The sequence below is a fragment of the Trichechus manatus genome, unplaced genomic scaffold, assembly GCF_000243295.1.
Source record: "Trichechus manatus latirostris isolate Lorelei unplaced genomic scaffold, TriManLat1.0 scaffold00041, whole genome shotgun sequence".
NCBI lineage: Eukaryota > Metazoa > Chordata > Mammalia > Sirenia > Trichechidae > Trichechus > Trichechus manatus.
The window spans coordinates 12,774,132-12,801,432 of NW_004443977.1; the positions used below are offsets into that span (position 1 = coordinate 12,774,132).

A 27,301-nucleotide genomic window follows, 5' to 3' on the forward strand; every position below is an offset into this window, starting at 1 on the left:
AAAATATGCCCAATGTTTAGAAAAACACCTCAAAGTCTTAAGCTGTTAACTTTATAGAAGCAAAACTTTTTTAGTAGAAAGATAAGGCCATATTGCCAGGTTTTTGGAAATGGACTGTGAAAAGAAGGCAGAATACTCCACAGCTTTGCTGAATAAAAACAAGAAAAATAAAATTTAAATAAAAGTAAGGAAAAAAACCAACCTATATTCCTCAACTTTTAATATGAATATCCAGGATTCCTAAACTTCAGCAAAACTGGTGATAAAACAAAAATTATTGGAGTAGTGTTTTTAAAAATTCACATTCCTTCTGAACAGAAAAGTTTTCACACCTAATACTGCAAGAAAGATTTTTCCTAAATTGTTGTGATTTGACAGCATCAAATTTAACATTCCTTGCTCTATAAGAAATAGCTTTTAGGATAAAATCAAGGGGAAAAAAGGTCATTAAAATCAGCCATACTATTGTCTAAAAGTGATAAAAGTGGCACATTTAGAAATGTTAAAATTCAACTAGGCAAAAAAGGTATGCTTTTTCTTCCTAGGAATGAACACAGTCATGTAATTAATCTGTTTCTTTAAGGAAAATTCCAGGACACAAAATAGAAGCACTGAAGGATAATAGGCCTTACGAATAAAAAGTGTGATTTTTGGCAGATCTCTTTCTAATAATGAGGAAGTCAAGGTTAGTTCTAAGTCTCACTACTGACAACTTGGAATATCCACTCTGGCTGTTCTTGTTTGGGTACAGGGGCTGCCAGAACAGAACAAAAGAAAAAAAAAAAAAAAAAGAAACTAATGAAAAAGACCCCTCGATACTTCTCAACCAAAGCAAACTCTCCAAAGGATGGCGCACATGACCCAACAAGATTAGGAGGAAATTCTCCCGAGGTTACTGTCTACCCCCATAAGATGCTCAGTAAGTATCTGTGGCATGAATGGATGGCAAAAAGGAACTGTGTGAGGGAAATCACAGCTGGGGTTCTAGCCTCTGGAAAAACCGCGGAGGAGCTAGACTGTTTTTTAGTCTCCTCTCTGCATTGTCAAAAGAGGACCGAAATCCTGGAAGAACCCCAAACTACCCTGTTCTTTTTTGCAGCTTAAGAGGAAGGAAATGAGCATTTCTCAATACCTAGTATAAAGAAAAGGTGCAGGACATGCATCATCTGATGGGATTCCCACAACTCTGAGAGTGGCACAGCTATCCGCATTTTACAGGTGAAAAAAGTAAGGCCAGAGAAGTTTGAATAGGTCAAATGCCAGAAAGCATCTGCAGAGTCAAGAAGAGGCTCTGAAATGAAGTTTTGCCCATAGATCTCACTGCCTCATTTTGTCACCTCATCTGCTAACAAGGTCTACAGGGTCACTATGAGTTGGAATAGTTGACTCACCGCAACGGGTTTGGGTTTTTTTTTTTTTTTTTTGGTTATTGGCAAACGGGGAAAAGTCAATAATCAAGAAAGTATATGTTGATAAAATAAGGGGATAGCAGAAGAGCTGTGGGACCAATAGAACACAGGGTGTCCACAGTGACCCCTAGGGAGGCATTGTCTTTATAAACGCTTGTGCTCCTCTTTGCACCTCCTACTATGTATACTAAGTTCAGTCCTGCTTCTTCTCAACAGAGTGAGTAGCATCAAATCAGAGGACCCCTTTAGTGTGCTTTCTTTTAACTAGGAAGAGAAGATTTTCCACCTCACAAAGTGACACGTGTTTTCTACAATTTTTGTTTTTTAACTAAATCCATTTTACCAATGACTATTTTAAATATGTATTTATAGGCTGGCAATCCAGGGTTGTGCAAATGATTAATGTGCTTGGCTGCTAACCAAAAGGTTGGACATTGAGAGTTGGAGGTGCAAGCTCACACAGAGGCACCTCAGAAGAAAAGCCTGGCCATCTACTTACAAAAAATCAGCCACTGAAAACCCTATGGAATATCTACATGGGATCAAATTGGTAACAGCAACGTGAAAGGCTGGATAGGAAGCTTAGGGAGCAGTGAGTTTCTGCTGATGGAAGAAGAACTATTCGGAAAAGGAGGGTAAAAATCGTCGCACAACTTGAAGAATGTAATTAATATCATTGAATCGTCCGTGCAGAAGTTGTTGAAGTGGTATATGTTCTGCTCTGTATATTTTCAACAACAACAAAAATAGAATAACACTTTAATCTCAGATATAAAACATCTGAATTTTATTGAGAGAAAATAATTAAAATTTTATTTTATTTTTGTTTAAACTCACTGCTGTCAAATTAATTCTGACTCACAATGACCCTGTTGGACAGAGGAGAACTACCCCACAGAGTTTCCTAGGCTGTAAATCTTTACAGAAGCAGACTGCCACATCTTCCTCCTGAGGAACAGCTGGTGGGTTTGAACCGCCGACCTTCCAGTTAGAAGCTGAGAACTTAACCACCAGGGCTCCTTTTTTTTTGTTTTTTAATACAAACTAAAACAAACAACAATGATAAAACACAAAATCCTGTGGAACACAGTTCTACTCTGACACACACAGGGTTGCCATGAGTCAGAATCAACTTGATGGCAACTGGCTGATTGTCTGTTATTTACGGATAGCGCTCCTTCTAAAGCGGTGTAACCAGCAGGTATAAGGCAACTTTGTTTTGAAAGAGAGTTGGACAATACTTCCCCTTAGAAGTTTTTCATGCTGTCAGTCATAGTTGCTTGTATTCAACATAAAGATGGATTTTTCTAGAAAATATGCAAGCATGTAAGAGGGGGCAGGGGAGAATGGTGCTTCAGCCCCTGCTACGGTCTGGTAGTGCCAGCCACTGGGGCTGTTGAGGAATTTTAACCTTGATCTGATATGTTCTAATACAGATGAATGAATGCTTACTGCTCAGTACTTCAAATCAGGTCAAATTACAAACAAAAGAGTTTCCACTGGAGTAAGATCCGCTGCTGGTTCTTTCAACTTACCTTTAAGATTTGGGGTTGCTCCTTTAATAGGGAGACGTGTAAAAGCTCCCTATTTAAGATTGTCACAGCCCACTATCCATAAGGTAGTTACAATAAGTTTGTAGAGTCCCGAAACAAGACTTTATATGGCACAGCCTCAGGCCCAAAGAAACAGACCTCGTTTGTCCAGTTATGGGGGAGCAGTGTTGGGGTTTTTTGTTTTTAATAATCCACGTTCCTTTTCTTTCCAGCCCCCCATATTAATAGTGATCCCCAGGCGACCTGAGCCATGCTTCCACAGAGCATGAAGGAATACCACTGCTGAGCTACATGGTTTCCGCCTAGGTTTTTTCCATGGTATGAACCAAGCCCTAAAAGCTACAACGGAGTCCTTCAAAAATGTTCCAGGGCATGGTCTTCATTCCAGTGAAAGAGGGATGCCTGCCAGTTATCCCACAAACAAAATACTACAGTCGTCATTTGAAACAGAGAGAGGAGCAAGGGTGTCTCAGAGAAGCTCAGTGTCTGGCAGCAAATACAGCATCAGAACTCAGAGGTGATGTTCTATTTATACAGGTACATGTATTTTACAGAAGTACTTCTGAGAAACAATTTGTTCCAAGTCTAATTCCAATGACGGGTTGTCATTTCCATGAGCCCCACAGTTTCCGCAATCTGTACACCAAGCAACGCTGCAGATTTTCTTTTTCCCCTTAATTTCAGAGGGTGGAGACGAAGTAAAAAAAGTGCAGTTCTTCAATTAAAGTGCATGGATGAGGTAAACTAATTTCAAGAGTTTTTAGTTTATTCAGTACTGGCTCAGACAGGAACCATGCGGCCGTGTATCTGCTGCATTTGGGTTCGCATGGCCTGGACGCTGCTCAAAATCTTATTCTGGTGCGTGACGGCTGTGATGCCAATTCTTGCCAGGTCACTGTACATAGGAGGAAAAACGAGAGAAAAAGTCACATGGGCTGAGAATCTCTCTTCCAGGTTTCATGCAGACACACATTTGAATCAGCCACAATTAGTACAGCACAACAAGGCAGGTGTATCAGAATGTTTAATTAAGCAATCTAATGCAATAATGTAGGTGGCTTTAGGGAGGCCGTGTAAAATTACACTCAATCAAAATGAGAGGCATTCCGGTTTTCGTTTAATTACTATTTTTGAATGAGGAGGATGATTACGTAGCACAAAGCAGAAAAAAAAAAAAATACTATTAAATCCAGATTTACCCTTTGGTGTTATATCGCTGAGTACTTACTCCTGGTTCATGTGTACCACAGCCTCTAGCGTGGTATAACCAGCGGCTGTGAAGTTATCCTTATACCGGTCCATTTTAATGGCCTGGAGCCAATCACCCACCGATACCACAGCAGAGAATTCAGGAGAGCTTGGATCCAACAAGGCAGTGTTGGGTCTGGAAAGACAATGAGCAAGTGTAGAAAACAAGAGGTATTGAGTGAGACATCAAGACTCAGAAGTCAGCTTGCCTAAATTAGGCAAGGGGAACTGAAACAGCAAGGGTAGAGTTTAGATAGAATACCCAACGCTCAAATGTCTTCACACTAATTTTTGCCCTAAATTTTACAAAGTTGCCAAAAGATTTATCGACCACCCTGCTGCTGTGAGCTGCCTTTGATTTGGCCCCCAACTCACGGTCACCCCATTCACCATGGAACGAAACTCTGCCCAGTCTTGCGCCATCCCCATGATCAGCTGTGGATTGGGTTGTGATCCATAGGGTTTTCATTAGCTTATTTTTAGAAGTAGATTGCCAGACCTTTCTTCCGAGTCTATCTTAGTCTAGAAGCTATGCTGAAACCTGTTCAGCATCATAGCAACAACACACAATCCACCACTGACAGGCGGGTGGCTGGCTGCTTATGAGGTGCACTGGCCAGGAATAGAATCTGGGTCTCCTGCATGGAAGCAAGAATTCTCAGCAATCACCCTATTTGTTCTGAATTCCATTTTCCACATTTGTTTTATGCAGACTTCTTAGTGCATTAATGCTCATAAGCAGATCTTTTAACATGCCAGCCTGGGGTAAAAATTAGGGGAATATTTGTGGCCGAAACCTGCTCAGTCTTTGCAGAAGAGTCTGGCCCCTGCCAGCACTACATGTTACAGCCGTTAGTTGGGCAACTATAGAAACCCTAGTGAAGTATGCGTAAGGGGAAGTGGGAGCTTGCAGCCTGCCAGACTTGATGGCAGCGGAGAAAGCTGTGAGAGTTCAAGTCCAGCATGTATCCAGCCAGGTCTGCAGGCAGGCTCAGTGCATCCAAACAAACTCGGGACAGCAGGGAGTTAATCCCCTCTTTAATCAACCCACGTCTGACCAGCACGTGTGCCAAGACTAGCAGGAAGAATGGCCACTTTGATCCCTGTTTGGACTGTGGAATGCGCTTCTCGTATTCCCTTGTTGGAGCACCTAAATAATGATTTCAGCAAATTCAAAGTGCTTCTTATTAACTTATTTATTAGTTTAATGCATTTCTCAGGCCAGGTGTTTTTTATTAGGTCACTGTCAAGCACTACTACAGTTCAAGGCAGGAATGTTGGATTCCTTGTGATATTGGTATACAAAAAATCACCTATTTATAGGTAGGCTTTATTAAGAGAATTATAGTTATCTTCATCATCAAACTATTTAATAACCACAGGGTAGACCTTCATAGAGTTATTTCGTATACCATCTTTATTACAATGACCTATATAACAATACTGCCACTTGTTATGTTCTATTTTCTTGAGCTTCCTTATTCTCTAGAAATTACAGAGATTTTTTATATTATCATGTTGACCAGATTTTCATCTTGAGGCTATGTCTGTGAGTACAAGTATTTTCACCAGAATTATATCATCACTACTGAATTTTCAATTGAAAACTCATTTTCTTGTGAAAACAAAATTAAGTCAACATAATGCCTTGATTAATTTTCTACTTCCATTCTTTACATTTTACCTAAATTATTTTGATTTGAATTACTGTTTTTATATAAATACCTTAATGAAGATTTGCATTATCAGTTTTTTGTCCAAATAATAGCTTGCCTTTGTGACCTTTCTTTTGTGTCTATTAGCTCAATTAAATCCGATTTTCTGAGTAAAATTCTGCAGATCATTGCAGTAAGAATAATCAAAATTTATTTCTTCTTCTAATTTTGACTGGATAACAAATACTGGCACCTAAAATTTCATACATTTAATTTATTGTTGGATGTTTGTCAATAATATTCATAATTAAATAAAGACCAATCATTTGCATTCACTTCTAACTTGGAAAAAAAAAAGCAGCACCAGTAGGGCAAAGATGTGGACTCTAGGTGCCTGGAAGGTCAAAATGGCCTTAGGATGAAAATACTCTCATTCAATATCAATGAAGTCCGAGGGTCATTTTTAGCCTTGCTCTGGAAGTCTTTGTACGCTTTGTGGAATACTTTGATACCTACCTAATTTTGCGCTAAATCACATACCATGTTATACTACATATCCCATTATCAGCAAGCAGTAAAAAGTGTCAAAGCTATTTAAATACCATCAGTGAGAAAAATTTAGAATTGAAAAAAGTGTATCCAATAACTCAATTTGTTCTGCATGTTGGGTTAAAGTAGTCATTATGCAGTATCAGTGGCTGAATAGCCTATGCTAGCAGGAGAATCACCAAAGAGCTGGCCTTAGGACCTTTGGACAAAATATGTGGGATCTGGAGCTAAAGATCTACCTTGGAATCAAAGAAGTCAACTAGACTTGGAAAGGAGGTGTCTTACAGTCAACTGTTTTCATCTTCTTGGAAAACAGAAGACCAAAACACAGCCCAGAAATACAAGCATACTTCATTTTATTGGGCTTCGCTCTATTGCACTTCGCAGATACTGCGTTTTTTACAAATGGAGGGTTTGTGGCAACTCTGCAGTTGAGCAAGTCTATCAGGGCCATTTTTCCAACAGCATGTGCTCACTTCATGTCTCTGTGTCACATTCTGGTAATTCTCGCACTGTTTCCAACTTTTTCATTATTATTATATCTGTTATGGTGATCTGCGATCAGTGATCTTTGATGTTACTATTGCAATTGTTTTGGGGCACCACAAATCGTGCCCATGCAAGTTGGTGAACTTAATCAATGAATGTTGTATGTGTTCTGACTACTCCACCAATCAGCTGTTCCCTGTCTCTCTCCCTTGAGCCTCACTACTCCCCAAGACACAATAATATTGAAATTAGGCCAGTTAGTAACTCTACAATGGCCTCTAAGTGTTCAAGTGAAAGGAATCTCACAGGTGCCTCACTTTAAATCAAAAGCTAGAAATGATTAAGCTTAGCGAGGAAGGCATGTTGAAAGCTGAGATAGGCTGAAATCTAGGTCTCTTGTGCCAAATAGTGAACCAAGTTGTGAATGCAAAGGAAAAGTTCTTGAAGGAAATTAAAAGTGCTACTCCAGTGAACACATGACTGATACAAAAGCGAAATAGCCTTATTGCTGATATGGAGACAGTTTTAGTGGTCTGGATAGAAGATCAAACCAGCTACAACATCCCCTTAAGACAAAGCCTAATCCAGAGCAAGGACCTAACTCTTCAATTCTATGAAGGCTGAGTGAGCTGATGAAGCTGCAGAAGAAAAGTCTGAAGCTAGCCGAGGTTGGTTCATGAGGTATAAGGAAAGACGCCGTCTCCATAACATAAAAGCGCAAGATGAAGCAACAAGTGCTGAAGGTGGCTACACTACACGACAGATTTTTAATGTAGACAAAACATCCTTATATTGGAAGAAGATGTCATCTAGGACTTTCACAGCTAGAGAGAAGTCAATGCCTGGCTTCAAAGCTTCAGTGGACAGGCTGACTGTCTTGTCAGGGGCTAATGCAGCTGGTGACTTAAAGTTGAAGCCAATGTTTGTTTACCATTCTGAAAATCCTATGGCCCTTAAAAATTACACTAAATCTATTCTGCCTGTGCTCTATAAATGGAACAATAAAGCCTAGATGACAGCACATCTGTTTACAACATAGTTTACTGAATATTTTAAGCCCAATGTTGAGACCTACTGCTCAGCAACATCCATTCTGCAGCTCATGGATCAAGGAGTAATTTCGACTTTCAAGTCATATTATTTAAGAAATACATTTCATAAGGCTATAGCTGCCATAGACAGAGATTCCTTTGATGGATCTGGGCAAAGAAAATTGAAAACCTTCTGGAAAGGATTCATCTTTCTAGATGCCATTAACAACATTTGTGATTCATGGGAGGAAGTCAAAACATCAACATTAACAGGAGTTTGGAAGAAGCTGATTCCAACCCTCATGGATGACAGTGGAGTAGATAACTGCAGATGTGGTGGAAATAGTAAGAGAACTAGAATTAGAAATGGGACCTGAAGATGTGACTGAACTGCTGCAATTTCATGATAAAATTTTAACAAATGAGGAGAGGTTTTTTAAGGATGAGCAAAGAAAGTGGTTTCTTGAGATGGAATCAACTCCTGGTGAAGATGCTGTGAACATTGTTGAAATGACAACAAAGAATTTAGAATATTACATAAACTTAGTTGATAAAGCAGTGGCAGGGTTTGAGAGGCTTGACTCCAATTTCGAAAGAAGTTCTACTGTGGGTAAAATACTATCAAACAGCCCAGCATACTACACAGAAGTCTTTCATGAAAGGAAGAATCAACTGATGTGGCAAACTTTCATCGTTGTCTTATTTTAAGAAACTGTCACAGCTATCCCAGCCTTCAGCAACCACTGCCTTGATCAGTCAGCAACCATCAACACTGAGGCAAGACCCTCCACCAGTAAAAAGATTATGACTCACTGAAGACTCATGATGGGTAACATTCTTTAGCAATAAAGTATCTTTTAAATTAAGGTACGTACATTGCTTTTTTTAGACATAATGCTTTTGCACACTTAATACACTACAGTATAGTATAAACATAATTTTTATATGCACTGAGAAACCAAAAAATTCTTGTGACTCTCTTCATCGCGATATTCGCTTTATTGTGGTGGTCTGGAACCGAACCTGCATTATCCCTGAGGTATGCCTGTACTAGGTGATTTTTTTTTTTTTTTAGATCACTCAGCTAGAAAGTGGCAGGGGTAAAATGTGGATTCAGCCCCATGTTATTTAAGAAGTAGTTGAACACTGAGGTCTTTGTAAAGTGGCCAATGCTAAGGGATTTGAAAGCCTGGAGGAGAACAGACAGTATCTCTGTTGATTACCCAAATTCTCTTCTCATGTATTATAAAAATAAGTGTGTTTCTTCCTTCCAGGATCTTCAGGCTAAGTTTTCAGAAGAAAGATTAGAGAGCATAGTATCTGCAAAGACTAATTGGAAGGGCCTGGTTATTGTGGGAAAAAATGTCCTATTTTTAACTCAGGGTCCTGATAAAAGAGAAGCCTTTGAGAAGTTCAGATCTGGAGAAGAGTAAGTGCCCCATGTAGGAGCCCTGATGGTGTAGTGGTTAAGTGCTCAGCTGCTAACTGAAAGATGGATGGTTCAAGCCCACCAGCTGCTCCTCAGGAGAAAGATGTGGTTGTCTGCTTCTATAAAGATTACAGCCTTGGAAATCCCATGGGGCAATTCTACTCTGTCCTGCAGAGTTGCTATGAGTTGGAATTGACGCGACAGCAGTGGGTTTAGGTGCCCCATGCAGGTCTTTGTGCCTGTCTTCTTAAATGTATCTGATAAGGTTGGTCTACACCCTTGCAGCTGGGACTGCTATCTAGGTATGCTGAATCTCGAGCAGTCCCCATGTAGAAAAGTTCCTTTTGCATTATAGGACTTGCAGTACACTTACATTCACCTACATGTTTTGTAATTAGATCAGTTTCTATCTTGGCCCTATTTCCTTCTACTCTTGAAAGACTCAGAAGAGAAACCATAAGACCTGAAAACTAATGAATCTCTTGCTATAATTAACACTTTACAAATCAACTTAAAATTGCAGTGCTTAAGGAGCTGTTCTCTAATGCTATTTCTTGCTAATTCAATGTTCCTTTCCCTATTTAAAACACAGTATCTGACCTGAACATCTTCCAAGAACATATTTCATCTTTCTTCCTAAATTTTCAGGTCTAGCATCATAAAATAAGCACTTCAGTTATTTCTTTGTTGTTATTATTTTTATATATGTTTTTCTTATAACAATTTGAGGCCTGACAGGTATTAAAATCCATGGCCATCGAGTCGATTCCAACTCATAATGACCCTGTAGGCCAGAGTAGAACTGCCCCATAGGGTTTACAAGGAGTGGCTGATGGATTCGAACTGCTGACCTTTTGGTCAGCAGCCAAGCTCCTATGACAGGTATTAGGCTCTGCAAAGTGGTAAGTGGAACTACTGTAAATACTCCACTAATTGAGAAAAAAGCCACTCAGATTGCAGAGAGCCAGGAAGTGGCCTCTGATGAAAAGGCAGGAATTGAAGTAAGTCACCGCTTGCCTGCCACCTCTAATGTATTCTTTCATACATCACTATTAAGCAAGCATGGCTGACCTGGAGCTCTCGGTCCCCGTTCTCTTCAAGCTGTTGGGATTGCGGATGAGTTTGTCCAACATGTTGACAATCTGCCCAAATTTAGGCCTGTCGCTTCTCTCCTTCTGCCAGCAGTCTAGCATCAGCTGGTGGAGTGCAATGGGGCAGTCCATTGGCGGCGGGAGCCGATAGCCTTCCTCAATGGCTTTAATCACCTATCGAAGACACAGAATGGTACGTTAAGCTGCCAGGCAAGCTGTTGTTAGAGGTTCACCCTCCCCAGCAGGCATGTTCCTTGTATATTAAGCTGCCAGCAGGCCTGAGCATGGGAACAGCTCCAACTCCTTCACAGAAGCCAAAGCTGGACCTGAGTATTCCTGGCAACAGGAAAGGGAAGCCAGCTGTTGCTATGAGGTGTTCTCAAATGGCAGGCAATGCCAATCTGAAACTCTAAAATGAAGACGCATCAATGTTCCTTGATGGTTAGAACCCCATCAGATGAGCAACATGGTATGAGAGCTTTGGTGATGGCCCTCAGAGGTCACAGGGCCTTGCCCACTACTCCTCCCCCTTCTGCTATTCAGCATCAGCACCCCTACACACTCTTAGCAAAAGTTGACAGCTGCCACCAAAATGGAATTCCCTTTGCATCATTTAAAGCCTGTGTCCTCTTGCTCAGGCAGTGTGTGGGTCAACACCGAGGCCACCAGCCAGACCTCCTGAAACTGCCCCTCTCTGAAATAGCCCACTCCTCACACTTCTCCATCCAGGTGTCATTTGTCCTTTTGGAAGACTATCCCCTCAGATATCAATTCTGTATCCCTTTCTTGGTCTCAGCTGGTTGTCAACTAACCCTCTTAAAGGTCTTCTTCTAGGGCATTTACATTTTACAATGGACCTTCATATATCTAAGGAAGGAAGTTCTAATAGAAGGTGCTCTCTGCCTATGAGACATAAATCATTTTATAGTCTTTCTTCTAATTCTAATTCTTCTGATCTGTCTTCACAAGCATTATAGTATTTTTCTTATTGGCTTTCTTCTTTGCTCTCCTCCTTCAGGATGTGAATCCAGTGATGTGATATGGTATGACTGCTACGGAATTTGAAGAGAGATTATACCTCATAGTTTCTTGGCTACTCATAGGCTTTGTTTATGGTTATCACATGAGATTCTGGAGGATTTGTTGTTTGTTTTGGGTTTTGTATAAGTTTTATTTGTTTTAAATCAATTCTTCTTTCTCCCTCCCACCCCTATGAAAATGATAGCTAATAGCGAACCAACTAGGGGCTACAACCATCTTAGTGACCACAGAGCTCAATGAGCACATTGGATTCACCTGTGATGAATCCAATGCCTGTTCAACAACTTCAAGGGAAAATGATCAGTTCATTTGGGCCTTGTTTCTATGTACAGATAGCTCTGCTGTCTTTTCAACCAATGACTGCTTCCTCTTGCAAATCATTAAGCTCTCAGAGACTTTTTTCCCATGCATTTTGCCAGCATTCTGTTGTGTTAGTATTACTTGCTTCTCCTGCTAAGATTGCATAGGTCAGTTTGATCCTCAGATTTTCTTTTATCTTTCCAGGTGCATAGTCTTGACTGTACACTTGATGAAAACATTTCACATTAAATTGATGAGAATGCAAGTGACATTGGGCTGATGCCAGGGTAACGCAATCTGTAATAGCCCTCAGACTGATTAATATTATTTCATAAACTCCCTATCTGCCACCAGCTTGGGAGATGGCTTGTGGGTTAATAAAGCATATTGTCTCAGTTTACTGCTGAATGTTGGCGGTGTGGGGTGCAGAGGATTAAAACAAACACTTGATAAGTCTGACATATTTTCAACAGTTACTTTCACTCCATTCGCCATATGCCAAATGAATTCTAGGCATGAAAGTAATTCTCCAGTTACGTTTCCTATTGATTCCTGTTCTACATAGAATCCAACACAGAGACAAACACATGTGAACGACAGATCGATATTATCTCTGAGAAGTGGCTTGAGATGCTTTTTCATGGGTAAAACCAGACAACTGGAAAGTTTAAAATAACAACAATTATTTTACTATCTAAACGGTTGAAATTACAAGTCCGAAGATATTTAGCACAGGGAAACTGACAATATCTTTATAGAGAGTCTGCCCTTACGAGCATTTGGCTATGACCCTCACTTGAAATAAAGGAGTGCTTACATATCAAATAATTAAATAAATATAGACATGCACTACTTGCTCATTTAAGGGGTTTGCCTTTGTCCCTCCGAGCATCTCTAACGTGAATCAAAATGTTGCTCTAAGAAGGTGGCATAGTATTATTGCAGCAAACAACAGATTGCACACTCTTCACCCCTATAGTCTTTTTCCAGCCTGTAATTATCCACCAGTTATGCTAGCTGCTGTCTTTCTTCCCATCTGCTATGAATCTGCCTTTATAATTTACATATAATACAATGTCAACATGCCCTTCCCCTTAATCTAGTTAGAGTAGAGAATTCTTATTACCCCACCAGACATGGAGCACATGAGCTTCTCTACTGCTCTGAACATCCTTTCATTGATAAGGATGCTGCATCATATTTCTTAAGTGCACCTGGTTCTTAGTTTAATTGTCAAGACTTGGCAACTTCCCGTTGACTCAGGAGGGCAAGGCGGACCGTCAGGTAACATTCCACATCAGAGAGAAGTTTTAAAGGAAGACTGCTACTAAAATGTAATTCTGATTGATAAATCGAATACCATTCATTTGTAAACACTCTATGTTGACATTTCTACCTCAGACAAAAAATTAGGGAAGAGTTCAAAAAAGTATAGGTGGCCATCTTATTTTGATCTGATATTCCATCCTTCTAGAACTAACTAAAACCTTCCCAGAATTAGCTAAAAAATGTTCTAGGAAGACCCCCCGGTTTAGGTCTCCCCCCACCGCCCTTTCTTTCTCACTGGAGATGTTTGTAATTAAATTCTATTACTCTGGAATCTTATTAGTGTCATTACTGAATGCTTTTCTGAAACTGCAGGCATTGTGGATACTCCCTTATGAAGTAGTCCAGATGGTACATTTAAAGGGATATGCATAATTTACAAAGGGTCATTTAGTGAAGCTTTATTTTAGAGTCCTCAAGGGGCAAGCTCTAATGACAACTATGCCAACTTTAAAATATTTACTAGTTTTCTTCCAATAAACCTTTCATGCCAATTTCATCACATGTGAAATGTGTTTTGTCACATGTCCTTGTATTTTCTTAAATTCTGAAGTTTAAATTTGTTTCCACACAGCTTCAAAAGTTAGCCAAGTAAAAGTACGATTTCAAATCATTTATCTATCTGTGCTTCTATCCATTTCCCATAGTATCCTATTTAGGCCATCTAATTTTTGTCCTTGAAATCCATGACCATAATGTTGAATTAGATTACTAGATACATTTGTATTAAAAATCTTAAGTTTAATATATCATTTCAACCTCAATGCGCATTCCATCATAAAGTAATGCACAACTTCCTGAATCTCAATGCAAGGACATATATTTCAGAACACAGGGACTCACGTCTTGATTGGACATATCCCAGTAGGGTCTCTCTCCGTACGACATCACTTCCCACATAACGATTCCATAGCTCCATACATCACTTGCTGATGTGAATTTACGATAGGCAATTGCTTCTGGCGCAGTCCACCGGATAGGAATCTTGCCACCCTGTGAACATTTGAGCCATAAGTTATTCCCTAAGTACATCACTGTTGTGCCACTTTAGTCTCTGGACGTTGTTACTGCTTGCCAAGCAGGACAACAGCATTCCGGGGATAGTTCCCAAAACAATAATAAGGAACTTGTTTATTTTAAATAAAGTCTTCCAGGTTGAGACACTGCTCCTCATATGTTTCCTTTAGTCACAGGGAAGTGAACAAGTAATATGTTTAATTATCTTTAAAAAGTTTACCTATTATCTGACTCTGCCTAAGGCCATATTGTAGAAGAGAAGGAATCGCAAGCTTTACAAAATACATATGGTATCTGTGGCGTATCAATGGATGTGCAGCTGACATTCATCTTGACTTCTGGGATTCTCTCGTCTAGCAGCACAAAGTCAATGCTTACCATTGCTTTGGAAATCATGAACTAAAGGACTTAAACATGAAAGTGCCTAACTCATCACATCATCATCCCACTAGAGCATAAAAACATGCCCCACATTGTTAGAAGATGATACGCTAATATCACGATACAGGAAGCCCAGGTAACAAAAGATGCTAAAGCCATTACTGACTTCAAAGGAGAGCAGAATCCTAGTTATTATCTAATTTTTAAAAAGACACCTGCAAAAATGGTAAAGTGACTGAATATTACCAAAGAAAAGTTTCAAAAGCAATTCTTTTTCTGCTTGAACTGATTCTCTTATTTCAACATGACCAAAATGTCTCTTGTTTGTTTATGCTTTTAGGCAAGGCGTTTCAAATTTCCTAGGGGCCCACCTTGGGAAGTCGATTCAACTTGCAGTCAAGTCCTTTAAACTGTTCAGGTGGAGATCATTTAAAAGTTTTCTTCACTTTACTGGGGCTACTAAACAGGACAAAGGGAGCCCCGGCAGCGCAGTGGTTAAGCACTAGGCTACTAACTGAAAGGTTGGCGGTTTGAACCCACCAACCGCTCTGTGGGAGAAAAATGCAGCCATTCACTTCTGTAAAGATTTATAGCTTTGGAAAGCCTATAGGGCAGTTCTACTCTGTTCTATAGGGTCGCTGTGAGTGGGAATCCACTCGATGGCAATCTGTTTTTGGTTTAAACAGGACAATCAGTTGTACTGGAAATTGCATGGATTCACAGCAGTTTACTCTGAAAAACCAGTGCATTACATTTATCTTTGTCACGTACAATAGGACATTTGTGCTACTTTCTGCCTTCCTTGAATATTTGGCTAAGGTTTATCTACGTAAATGTATCATTTTAGAAGCATCATTTAACTTTCCTCCTTTCAGCTACTGGGAGAAAAAAAAAGATCTTCAGCATTCACAAAGATGCATTCTTTTCTAAATGAAGTGGACTTGGAATTCAAAACAGAGTATATATTAGAATAAAAACTAGAACCCTCAAAATTAAATACTGCCCCTGCCCCCTCAAAACCCAAAAACCCCGTGCTTACGATTGCAGATGCAAAGTGGCTATCATTAAAGGAGGAAAATGGCTAGTAACTGTCTGCTCCATGTTGATTTTAGCAGGGTCAACCTTAATGGCCAATAACTGTTTCATGACACTGTGTTTATTTTATTAGAATTTAATATTCAGATTGCCAAGCTAAGACAGCATAGCCATTAACTAATATAACTCTTAACTGTGCCCTAATCCCTGCTTATCTACTAGTAGTAAAATGAAGGCCGTCAGACACTGGGAAACCTTGTGTATTGTAAATATTTTATATATCTTTTATATACACTCTCAGATTCGGTAGCCAAACAACTAGAAACATTGCTTTATCTTGTCTAGAATAAGAAGAATTTTTTTAAGGTTAAGCAACTTGCTTTTTTTTTAAAAAAAAAAAAGTGTGGCAAAATATATATAACATAAAATTCACTTTGTAACTGTTTCTAAGTGTACAATTCAGTGATATTAATCACATCCACAGTGTTGTACAAATGTTACTACTATGCATTTTCATAATTTCCAAAAAATTTTTTTAAGAATAGAAAAAAATTAAACAGAAAATTTACAAACAGAATGAATGAGTAAATAATCAAATGAAAAAAAGGAAGAAAGATGAAGTGTAGAAAATTATGATAATAAATGAAGCTACCTTCTGATTCTTTTTTCAGTAATGGATCCTCTGCTAGGTGTATTACCCCTGATACTTGCTTCTCTTCTCACTGCCTGCATTTTTAAAGACACCTTCTCACTGTTTTTTAGCACTTTGTCCAAAAAAAAATGTAGAGAGAAAAAGAATTCAGTTTGCTTCTAATCTGTGGCTTTGTAACATGGTCAGTCACACGTCTAAATTCTTTGCTTCAAAATCCCTAGCTTTTCTTAGGAACATGGTTTAAAAACGGATGCATGGAAATGTAGAAGAGCCTCTGAAGGATGAGGACAATTAAAAATTATAAAGAACTTGAATATCAAGATAAGAAGAGAGAAACAGTTTCATCAGAGCAAAAGCCCAGAGGTCACAACTTTCCCTTACCCTGGTGGTATAAGCTGCTTCAGGATCATCCTCAAGTACTCGGGACATGCCAAAATCGGACACTTTGCAGACCAAGTTGCTATTTACCAGGATGTTTCTGGCGGCCAGATCTCGATGCACATAGCTCATATCAGATAAATACTTCATCCCAGACCCAATGCCACGAAGCATGCCCACCAGCTGAATGACCGTAAATCTGCCATCATTCTTCTGCATAGGAAAGCAATGAAGAAAATCTCATTAGCATTAGGCCAAATTAATTATCACCAAGCATTTATAACTTGGCTCTCTTTTGATATCTTTATCCGGTATGCAATGAAACTCAACATTATTTCCGGGCCCTTCTGATCGAAGTCACTAATTCACTAGCAGAGTGTATCCTACTAGCTGGGTGTTCTTCCTGTGATAGATGGAAATTACCCAACTGTAATGAATCTATGGCTCAAACAGTTCTACTGTACAAGAATAAATCAAATACTATCTTCATTGAACATGGATTATTTAATAGCCTTAAAAATCACATTATTCTCTATTTGGACTCTTCTTCCTTTGCCTCATGCAAAAAGTCTGTGAATACAACCAAACAGAACTGATCCAAGGAGTCTGTTAGAGTGTTCTAAACAACAACGTTCTTGGGTTTAATACAAAGTAGTCACATACCCTGAGGAATGCATCCAAGGAACCATTCTCCATGTACTCTGTTATGATCATTACTGGTTTACCTAGAGTTTTCAGAAAGAAAAACACAAATCCTTAACGAGCGCTGCAGTTAATGAGATAAAAATGGGCTGTGCACAATTTTGCTGCCAAGACACCTGTCTTGTGTGCTCTAATTTAATTAAAACAAGCCAAGCTTATGCCTCAGCTGTGGGGAGCTAGGAATGAAATATTAAAAAGATGAGTAGGTTTAAATGCCATCTGGAAGGTTAACCCTTTGGGTGGCTTGTTGACAAGGTCTTTAACTAAAGTGGCCTCTGGTATCCAGGGAGCACATGAATGGATAATTGCCATCTCCAGCAAAAGGGGAAAAAGACAAATGGGCGGGCCTGTTTAAATACGAAAAAAATCTTTAGGATAATTATTTTGTCCCCAGAAGAGCCACTTGTGTGATGTTAAATAAGTCAATGGACAGAGAACTATTTCCCCTTATTCCAAGAAATCTAAGCGCCTCAGGGAACAGTAGCTGTGTTGGATTCTTCATTACTCAGATACGTCTTAGAAGTCAAGCATGCACAGTATTAATGTCTTTCCCCCTTGTCTTCTTCACATCGGGGGCTGTATCCATTCTGTTCCCTTTTCTTATCTAGAAATAAACTTGTTTTATTTGCTTCCTAACACTGCCCCCCTCAAAAAAGAAATATCATCAAAGAAAACATTAAATTATTTCATCCAAGACAGAAATTTAAATTCAGTACTAGAACATTTCTCGGCCCACCCTACACACCTTTTTTTAAGCAAGCAAAATGGTTTCAATTAAGGGCTAAGGGGTGGGAGGAAACAACACTTTGTTTTAACTTTAATTTGCTTTCTGAGCACCTTAGGAAATCAGTACCATTCTTTTGTGCTTTAATCATTGGCAATGAACTCAAGGCCTGAAATTCCTTCATCCTAAACTGTGTTGATTGGGGAGGGGACCCTCAAATTTTTGACTAAGGGAAGGGTTGAAGTAAAAACTCCATAAAAGATGCCCTTGGAGGAAAATGAAACACCAGTTTGATACCCCCAAATTGTTCATGCTCGTATTGCTGTTTCTGGCCTCTGACTAGACTTTGACTTTCAGGCAGCAAAAATGGGCTGGAATCTTTCACCACGGAAAAGCTCCCACAATTATTCTAAACTAATAAAATTTCCACCCAGTGTCTCTGTCAGCTTATAATTTCTGCAGTGGGGAAAAGGGAAATGTCTTAATTTCAGAGGCAAACATACTGGAAGAACATTAGTTTTTAGTTTTGAAGTCCAATTTATCCATTTACTCTTCTATTGACCATGTTTTTAGTGTTAAGTCTAAGAAATCTTTTGAAATCTCAGAAATCAAAAAGAAAATTGGATTCAAAAACAATACCCTGGACATTTTATTTTCAAGTGATGAATGAAAGCTGACAGAAAAAGCAGAAATCTCAGTGTAGACCAAAAGGGTGAGTGATAACCCTTCCAGTTCTTTCCCTCTGTGCCTCACTGGAGGGAATGGTCCCTGTACACCTTTCCATCCTCCATCAATATAAAGAAGGACCTCTTGGTTCTAGGGATAATCCTCACATTCATTTACTCTCTACATCTGTGACCAGTCTTCTGACAGACCAAATGCATCTAAATGAGTTTTAATTAACCTGTCTCTATCAAAAGATACTTTGTCAACTAATGAGAAAGGGAGACTCTCTTGGCTAAGCATTAACACCTACTTCCATTTCTCCAGGCCCCTCTTTAGCTGTGGAGCAGAGAGTAGACGATCCAAAAGAGAGGGGGTGGGAGAGAGAATTTATGGTTCTCCTGTCAATTTAAGAAGTTACTCAAGTAACTGCTGGTAATGAATTCACACCCTACTTCTCCACCTTTTCACCCTCACACCTCCCTTGTCTGACTGTTGGCACCATCTTCACAATTTTTCTACATTCCTTTTTCTGTTTATTAAAAGTGTCCATTTGTCAGAGTCTTTACGAGTTCCACCAGAGAAATAAAGATGAATGTCTCCATAAGCAGAAGGGCCTATAAAAACGGACGGGGCTGAGCTCACGGACCATGGGCTTATTCCCTGGGTCAGGCAGGGACACAGTGAGGAAGGGACTAGAGGAGGAAGGGACACCTTCATCCATGGGTGGAAATTTAAAATCATTTTAATTCAGTGACAACTGCATTATGCAAATGCATCCAGTTGTTTAGAACAGTTACAGCTGTAATAGCTATGGGTTTTAGAGGCACGGTGGGACTTTAATACAAAGATCCCCCTGTTTCTTCTCTCTTCTGCAGAAGTGCTATGAAAATCACTGTCTGCAGCAAGAAAAACACCCCAAGCTGAACAGAGCCTCCTTTTTAGAAAACGGACCTGCAGAAGTATTTAAAGTGAATGTTATCTTTTAATTAAAGTAGTGAAGGCTCCAGGCAGCCCTGAAGGCCACAAGCAACAGAAAAATCTCTTGTCTGTGAAAAAAGCAAACAGAGCTATTCTATGCTAATTATAGCCTTCACCTTATGGGGAGGGGGGAATTATAGATCTTAAGCACCAAGTTTCCTTTTTTTGAAGAATCCTAAAGATGGGGAAAGATGTACTTCTTAAGGCATAATAACAACAGTAGCCAACTTAGAGTTGTTTCTTTTTTCAATTTGCCAAGCATTATGCTAAGGGTTCTAAACATTCTATTTCATCCAAAATAACCTTGTAAGACAAGTTATTTTTTTGTCTCCATTTTACAGATGAGTAAACTGAGTGGTAGAGTAACTAGTCAAGTTCACAGAGCTTCATGAGCAGTAGAGATGGGATGCAAATCCTTTGTCACTAGACCTATGGTTCTCCTAGCGTGGTCTCTGCACGAGCAGCTGCGGTGTCAACTGGGAGCCTCTTAGAAAGGCACACTCACTGGTCCCACCCCAACCCACTGATTCGAAACCTCTAGGGATAAGTTCAAAACCAAAAAAACAGTTGCCTTCGTGTCCATTCCGACTCATAATAACCCCACGTTTCAGAGCAGAACTCTTCTCCATGGGGTTTTCAATGGCTGTGGCCTTTCGGAAGTAGGCTTCCAAGCCTTTTTTCCCAGGTGCCTCTAGGTGGATTCAAACCATTAATCTTCTGGTTAGTAGCTGAACTCTTAACCATTTGGCCACCCAGGGGTTTGGGATGAGGCCAGGGAAATAACTGTTTTAACAAGTTTTTCAGGGGATTCTGATGTTTAAGTCTGAGAACCTCTATACCAGTGCATACATTCTCTTTTTAGTAACCTCCTCATTTTTCTCTTCCTAAAGATTTTCTACCCTTGTCCTATTCTCCTTCTGCCCCAGACCCAGTGTCTCAATTTTATTCTTTAATCTATCCCCTTTTACCCACTGGAGCAGCCATATTCTCACCACTTTGCATATGTTCATCGGGGATGCTTTGCAAAGACACCTTCAATCACAGAAGAGAAGCCCCAATCATCCTGGAGACATAGCCCCAGGCTTACAAGATCCTTGACTTATAGTAACAGTTCTAGGGCTCCTGGAACGGGGCTACCCTAAACAATAACCATTTCAGCTGCACTGTCCATGTGGCTCTTTATAAGTTGGTCTTAGCTAACCCTACAGATGTATTCAGAGTTTGCTTCACAAAATGCATGTGTTGAGCTGGGTCGTATTTTAACTGAAGCATGGTTCATAGACTCAGTAAATGCTAATGGACTAGAGAAGGAAGGTTCAACCAGGTGTTACTGTAAATAGGTGCTGAACTGCAACAACCATAAATCAGGAAGAGCAGACAAGCAAATCCCCCAGTATAATAAAGAGTCCCAAGATTCACTCCCTGCATCTGGATCTCAAAGCTTCAAACACAAGGTGTGGCAAGGATTTGTTGTGTTTTATAGGAAAAGTACTTAAATTTATTTCGCTTACCATCTGCTTGTGCCCACCCTGTGACAGTTTGGTCTAGCAAAGATTTGAAAGATGGTACAGCATACCCAAAATCTGCAATATTAATTCCCCCCAAATCTCACACAAGCTGCCTTGGAGATAGGGTATCAGCCAAAACCATAGACCCATTTAGAGCTGACTACAAGATTAATGACTTGTCCTGCACTAATTTCCTCCTATTAGCAATCAGTGGGTCTGCTCCATCTGTCATTTCCCTGGAAAGAAAATGTGTGTTTAATTTCCCAGTAACTTCTAATTTGGCTTAGTAGAGGGAACGACCCACGTACATTTGGTGACGACCCCTTCCAAGTGAATGATGTTAGGGTGGTCAAACTGTCCCATGATGCTGGCCTCACTCAGGAAGTCCCTCCTCTGTTTGTCTGTATAACCAGCTTTCAGAGTCTTGATGGCCACGCAGATCTCTCTCTTGCCAGGCACTTTAAGACGCCCACTGCATACTTCGCCAAATTCACCTTCGGAAGAGAGAAAAAATCTGCTAGGACTAGAAACACATGAAAGACGAAACCGTGAGAGCTGACATTTGATTTGTGGAGTGCTCATTGTCTGCCAGGCACTGCACTATTGCTTCTTCCAAACCCCGTGAGATAGATGTTATTATTAGCTCCATTTTATCAGGGGACCCTTACTTAGGCTTATGGAAGTTACATAACTTGCCCGAAGTCTTATCGTTAATTAGTAGAGTGTAAATTTGAATGCAGTTGGTGTGACCTCAGAACCCAGATGCTTACATTACTATGTTAAACTCTCTTAGGATCAAAATCAAAGTGTTCACCAGAGTTCTTTACAGCACACCACATTTGATACTTCTAATGATGAAATTACATGCACAAAGATATTTACAAATTCACATAACTTACAACATACTCATATGCATACATACATTTATATAATTATTTGTATAATATAAATATTTATATAATCCATCTGTACATTTATATAACATCCACCAAGAAAATAGCCTTACATTAGACAGAACTCAGACACTTACCGACTCCTATGACTTTTTCAATCTTAATGCAGGATGCGTCGATTTCTTTGGCAAATTCTCGAACCGCTTGGTTGGGATCTTCGTATGTAAAGGGATCCACATAAGTTCTAACACCTGAGTAATAAACATGTGATAGGTTGGCTAAACACTTCTCAGGAACCACTAATAAATACAATATAAGTTGTCTGGGTCTAAAACTACTTAATGTAGCAAAAGTCAGGTTAGCTGTATGTTCTTGACACATGAAAATGTTAAAACTCTCCCTCTGGATTTCATTTGGTGGTAAATAAACACTTGCTAGCTACTTAAGAGGCTACAGCTCTATGAACTTCCTGAAACATATTCACACTTCAAGGATAAAATTTTAAAAAGAGCAAACGATCCCATCGAGGAAAAGAGTCTGTATAAGGAGATTTGGAATGTTTAGCTAACTACTGTTATCCCAATCAGTTACTCATAACTTCTTTCTCTTTACCCCAAGTCTTACCCACAGCTTCTAGCTGTCCTTTGTTAGAAGGAAGTTCCCTTGGGGAAGATAATAGAAACTTTCTTTCTCAACTGACCCTGTCTACATGCTGTCACACTTTGCCTACTCTCTGGACCAGTTAAGTATGTGACCAATAACTATCAAACTTGGATTGAACCTAGGTTAAAACACACAAGAAGACACAAATAATTACTAGGAGCTTTCTATGGCCAACCACATCTTCCCACCAGGGTTTTGGGGCACTGGAAGTGTCGGGGATGCTGGTTGGCCCAAATCCTTCCGATTTTTCAGCTCTGTCTTGGCCCAAACATCTCCAGGCTGCCTCAGAGCTCATGTTCTGAATTTAGTTTTTAAGTAACTGTAGGGTATGACTGAGTGGAACTTCTGGTGTTCAAACCATTCCGTAATTAGTGTACAATGATATCATCAGCTGAAGCTCCTAGATGAACTTCAATGTTTGCTTATAGCACCTGCTTTCCAAAACAGAATAAAGTAGAGGTCCAACACAGAGTTCATATTCTCTAGTCAACTATGCGATATTATGTTTCTCGTCTACTATAACCAAGCTTTAATCTAAGTTTAATGATTGTTGGTCACATATTTATTTGGCTATTGCATGGATACTTGAAAAGTTTTATGGAAAATGTACTATGATATTAACAGCCACCTGAATATCGTATAGAAATTTCTAAACAAGGAAATATAACACACACTTAGAAAGTACAATTAGTTTTACTCCAATTTTTTGTACCTTGATTCAAATGTTTCTCTTCATCCGCTTCCTGTTTTGCTTTACTGTATTTACTTCGCCTGTTAAAAAAATGTTTACCAAGGAAAATTATTTTTTTTTTTCCAACATGTAAGCAGAAACATAGCCATAAGACAAGTTCTTTGCTACTGTTATATAAATCAGGCAGACACACCATGCACAATTCACAGATGAGAAAACTGAGGCTTACAAGAGGTGAAAGATCAAGGTGAAGAGCTTGGTGAGTAATCATTTCAAGCTCAAACAGTCATATTCCAGAGTCTGTGCTCTTCACAACATTAAACTGAGGTAGTCTTCCAGTAGGCAAACTAAATATTTTAAAATATAATTATAACTTCAAACTCCTAGAGGAAGTTTATTATATTAAAGACACATTTGTCTAATTTTTTTCATATATATGTTATTTTCTGAACAAAAATAAGTTTCCATGGGTAAATTCTACATGAATCAAATAGCATAAATACTCAGTCTGTGATTTTTTTGCATTTTTTGTTTTAGGTGCCACGGAGTCAATTTTGCCTCACAGAGATCCCATAGGGTTTTCTTTGTCGTAACCTTTACAGAAGCAGATGATCAGGTCTTTCTCCTGCAGAGTAGCTGGGTGGGTTCAAACTGCCAACCGTTAGTTTAGCAGCCGAGTGCTTAATCATATGCACCACCAGGGCCTTTCAGTGTATGATAGGTAATAGAGTAAATCCTGTTCTATAACCACGATAACCACTACCACCAAAATACTTCATTATTTTATTACTTTATATTCTTAAAGCAAAAGTTTTGTATGTACTGGTTTCAACTGCTGCATTACAAATTACTAAATTATTTGTAAAAAAATGAAAAAGTAAATATTTGCTTTGTACTGGATTGCATTCCTGAGGATTTTATTGAAAAATATCAAGAGCAAAAATGAAAAGTTTTTGTTTGCTTTGCCTAATTATTTTTCAATAAAATCGTTTGTAGTCTCACACAATGGTCCTTCTCCTTCTGTATCCTGTGGGACTGAAACCTGGCTTTGTTAGAAAGTCTTGGGAATAGGAGATCTTGAACTCATATACAGGCAGTCCCCGGGTTACAAATGTCCTACTTACATACAACCCATAGTTACGGACCAACCCCTATAAAGCCTATTATATTACAACTTCGAGGTACATATAATGGTTTATAATAACAAACAGATGTTACTTTGTGAAGACATCAAAACATTATCATTACTGTACCATTATGTTAAAGACATTTTAGTGTACCTGGAAGTTTTTCTTTAATGTTTTTTATTCATAGAAAGGTATAATATATACTAAGACCAACATTTGACTAACTGACGTTAGATACGTAACTCAGACTTCCGTACAAGTTCGACTTAAAGACAGACTTAGGAACGGACCTTGTTCGTAATCCAGGGACTGCCTGTATATACACCCACTCCTCACTTATCAACATGGTTAGGTTCCAGAGACTAGGTCTTTATGTAAAAATTGGCATTATGTGAAAATGGAGGATGATCATATCAGATCACAAAATGGAGGAAGAGTACATCATTACATAACTGCCAAACCACTGAGAATCATGGCCCAGCCAAGCTGACACATAACCTTAACCATCACAGCCAACGGTACTCTCATCTTTCACCTCAGTATTTGTTACTGCCAGATGTATGTCATTAATGTGCAAAATAGTTGGATGATAGATGTTTCGCTATTGTTGTAAATGTAAAACGTTGGATAATGAGATAGTCGATAAGTGAAGAGTGGGTGTACATATATACATATATATATAAAACCACATCACTTAAATGAATCTTGATTTCTTGATTCAGTTGTGATGGACTTCTGAAAATCAGCCAATGAAAACCCTATGGATCACAATGATCCAATCCGCAACCAATCGTGAGAATGTAGGATGGCAGCAGTTCGTTCCATTGTGCATGGGGTCACCCTGAGTCAGGGGCTGACTGGACGGCAGCTAACGACATCAAAGTTTGGGCAGTAGACCACATAATACGTGTGTGCTTATGTTTCTGTCCAAGATGCAAAATTTACATTGGGATTTATAATCATCTTGTGTTTTTTAGGTCTTTAAAGGCAAGGTAAGGATGAGGAAACTAAGGCTCTGCGATGAGAAAAGATTCCCTCAAAGCCACAGTGTATATCCGCAGTGTGGTCGAGTTAGACTCCAGCACCCAAGTCCATCTAACTCCTGAATTTTGAACAAGCAGAGAAGGGCAGAAGCTCATATAACCAGGAAACAGCAGACACTAAAGGAGCCATGTGGTGCAACTGGAGAGGCAGCCCAGCCATGGTCACGTGCTCAAAGCTTCTCACCCACATTCCTCTCCTAATTGTCAGCAATGTGGGAACCAGCTCAGCAATCAGACCCTCTGAGCCTACAGATGTTCCTCCCTGTGTATAATTCCCTTGCAAATAATAATACCTTCTCCTTTAACACTGCATTTAACTCTTCAAACTGTTCTCATCACATGTAGGTATTATCTCCTCCCCTAACTATTTGCAAAACAGAACCGCAGCTCCTACCAATAACTGCTAAGTGTGTAACTCAGTCCAAATAATAGCTTGTATTTTTACTTTGCGTTTAACTTTTCAAAGGGCCTCCATCCAGTTATTTAACTGCATCTTCCCAACAACCCTATGAAACCCATTGGGAAGACAGACATATACTCAACTCCATTGTACAGATGAGGACCTGGAGGCAGGCGGTCACCCACGTCTCCCCTTAGCAAATGCAGGATTTAATGTATGCCCTGATTTTGCCCACCACTTCACAGAGCCTCTCAGCATGAAGATGTAGTCATATAAGACTATCTGATGAGATTTAATTATAATTAATATTACATTCTATATCCGTACAGTCACTAAAATTAGACTGAAATGCTCTTACAATTCACTGCTTTAAAGATACAGGTTTAAATACACTGAAAACACATAGCTTTCTATGAGTGATGTTGTTGGCTGCCATTGAGTCAGTTCCAGACTCACGGCAACCCTGTGCAAAATGGAGCCAAACGCCATCTAGTCCTGCGCTATCACCATAATCGTTTATGAATCTGACCATCGTGATTCAGAAGGTTTTCACTGGCTGATTTTCAAAGTACATCACTAGGCCTTTCTTCCTAGTCCATCTTAGTCTGGAAGCTCCACTGAAACCTGTTGAGCGTCATAGTTACACACAGGTCTCCACTGACAGATGGGTGGTGGCTGCACATGAGATGCATTGGCCAGGAACCAAACCAGGTCTCCCATATAGAAGGCAAGAATTCTACCACTGAACCCCCTCCAACCACTTTCTTCCTCCTTCCCTTCCCATTTTTAAAGAAAATAGAAGAGTGTTTGGTCCATGACAATATTTTTCATGTCATTTTATATCAAGGAAACATGTGGCTATGACCCCAGAGGTGTGATAGGATCCTGCCAGCCCTTGGGATTGTATCTTATCTGGATTCCTGAAGGCATTATCTAAAATTACAAGTATATCTTTAAAACCACTTTAGATCTAGAAACCTGATTTGAATTTCTTTCCTGTAAAGAGGAAAAATACCACATAGAGCAAGAGAGCTTTGGTGCTCACTTTAAATTCTCAGTAAATGAGTCAAAAGCTCAGATATAAACCCAGAGAAACAAGTGGCCTCAAGCTGCTGAGCTGTGTGTGGCTCTCTGTTTTCCATCAAGCATATTCATTAAATACATGCAAAGCTAGAGGAAATGCAAAATGGCAGGGATCATTAATTATCGGGCTGGCCCGCCCATCCCTTACCCAGACTTCTAAACACAGAGCAAGAAATGAAGTTAGTGGTGAAGGTGTGCATTTAAAGAAACTCCTTGGTGTGTTACTTGGAGGAGATGAC

General features: G+C 39.4%; 1 protein-coding gene across 1 annotated transcript in view; it reads right to left on the bottom strand.

Annotated features, from left to right (window-relative positions):
- Positions 1 to 3,120: 3,120 nt before the first annotated feature.
- EPHA4 (EPH receptor A4) overlaps positions 3,121 to 27,301 on the bottom strand; it is a 148,440-nt gene continuing 124,259 nt past the window's right edge. Inside the window, exons 9-17 of the mRNA XM_004376355.2 lie at positions 23,431 to 23,489; positions 22,193 to 22,306; positions 21,471 to 21,656; positions 17,248 to 17,309; positions 16,588 to 16,797; positions 13,965 to 14,114; positions 10,435 to 10,628; positions 4,191 to 4,346; positions 3,121 to 3,857 (exon numbers count right to left, since the gene is read on the bottom strand). Of these exons, the coding sequence (XP_004376412.1) occupies positions 3,743 to 3,857; positions 4,191 to 4,346; positions 10,435 to 10,628; positions 13,965 to 14,114; positions 16,588 to 16,797; positions 17,248 to 17,309; positions 21,471 to 21,656; positions 22,193 to 22,306; positions 23,431 to 23,489 (1,246 nt within the window). The 3' untranslated portion in view covers positions 3,121 to 3,742. The remainder of the gene's footprint in view (positions 3,858 to 4,190; positions 4,347 to 10,434; positions 10,629 to 13,964; positions 14,115 to 16,587; positions 16,798 to 17,247; positions 17,310 to 21,470; positions 21,657 to 22,192; positions 22,307 to 23,430; positions 23,490 to 27,301) is intronic.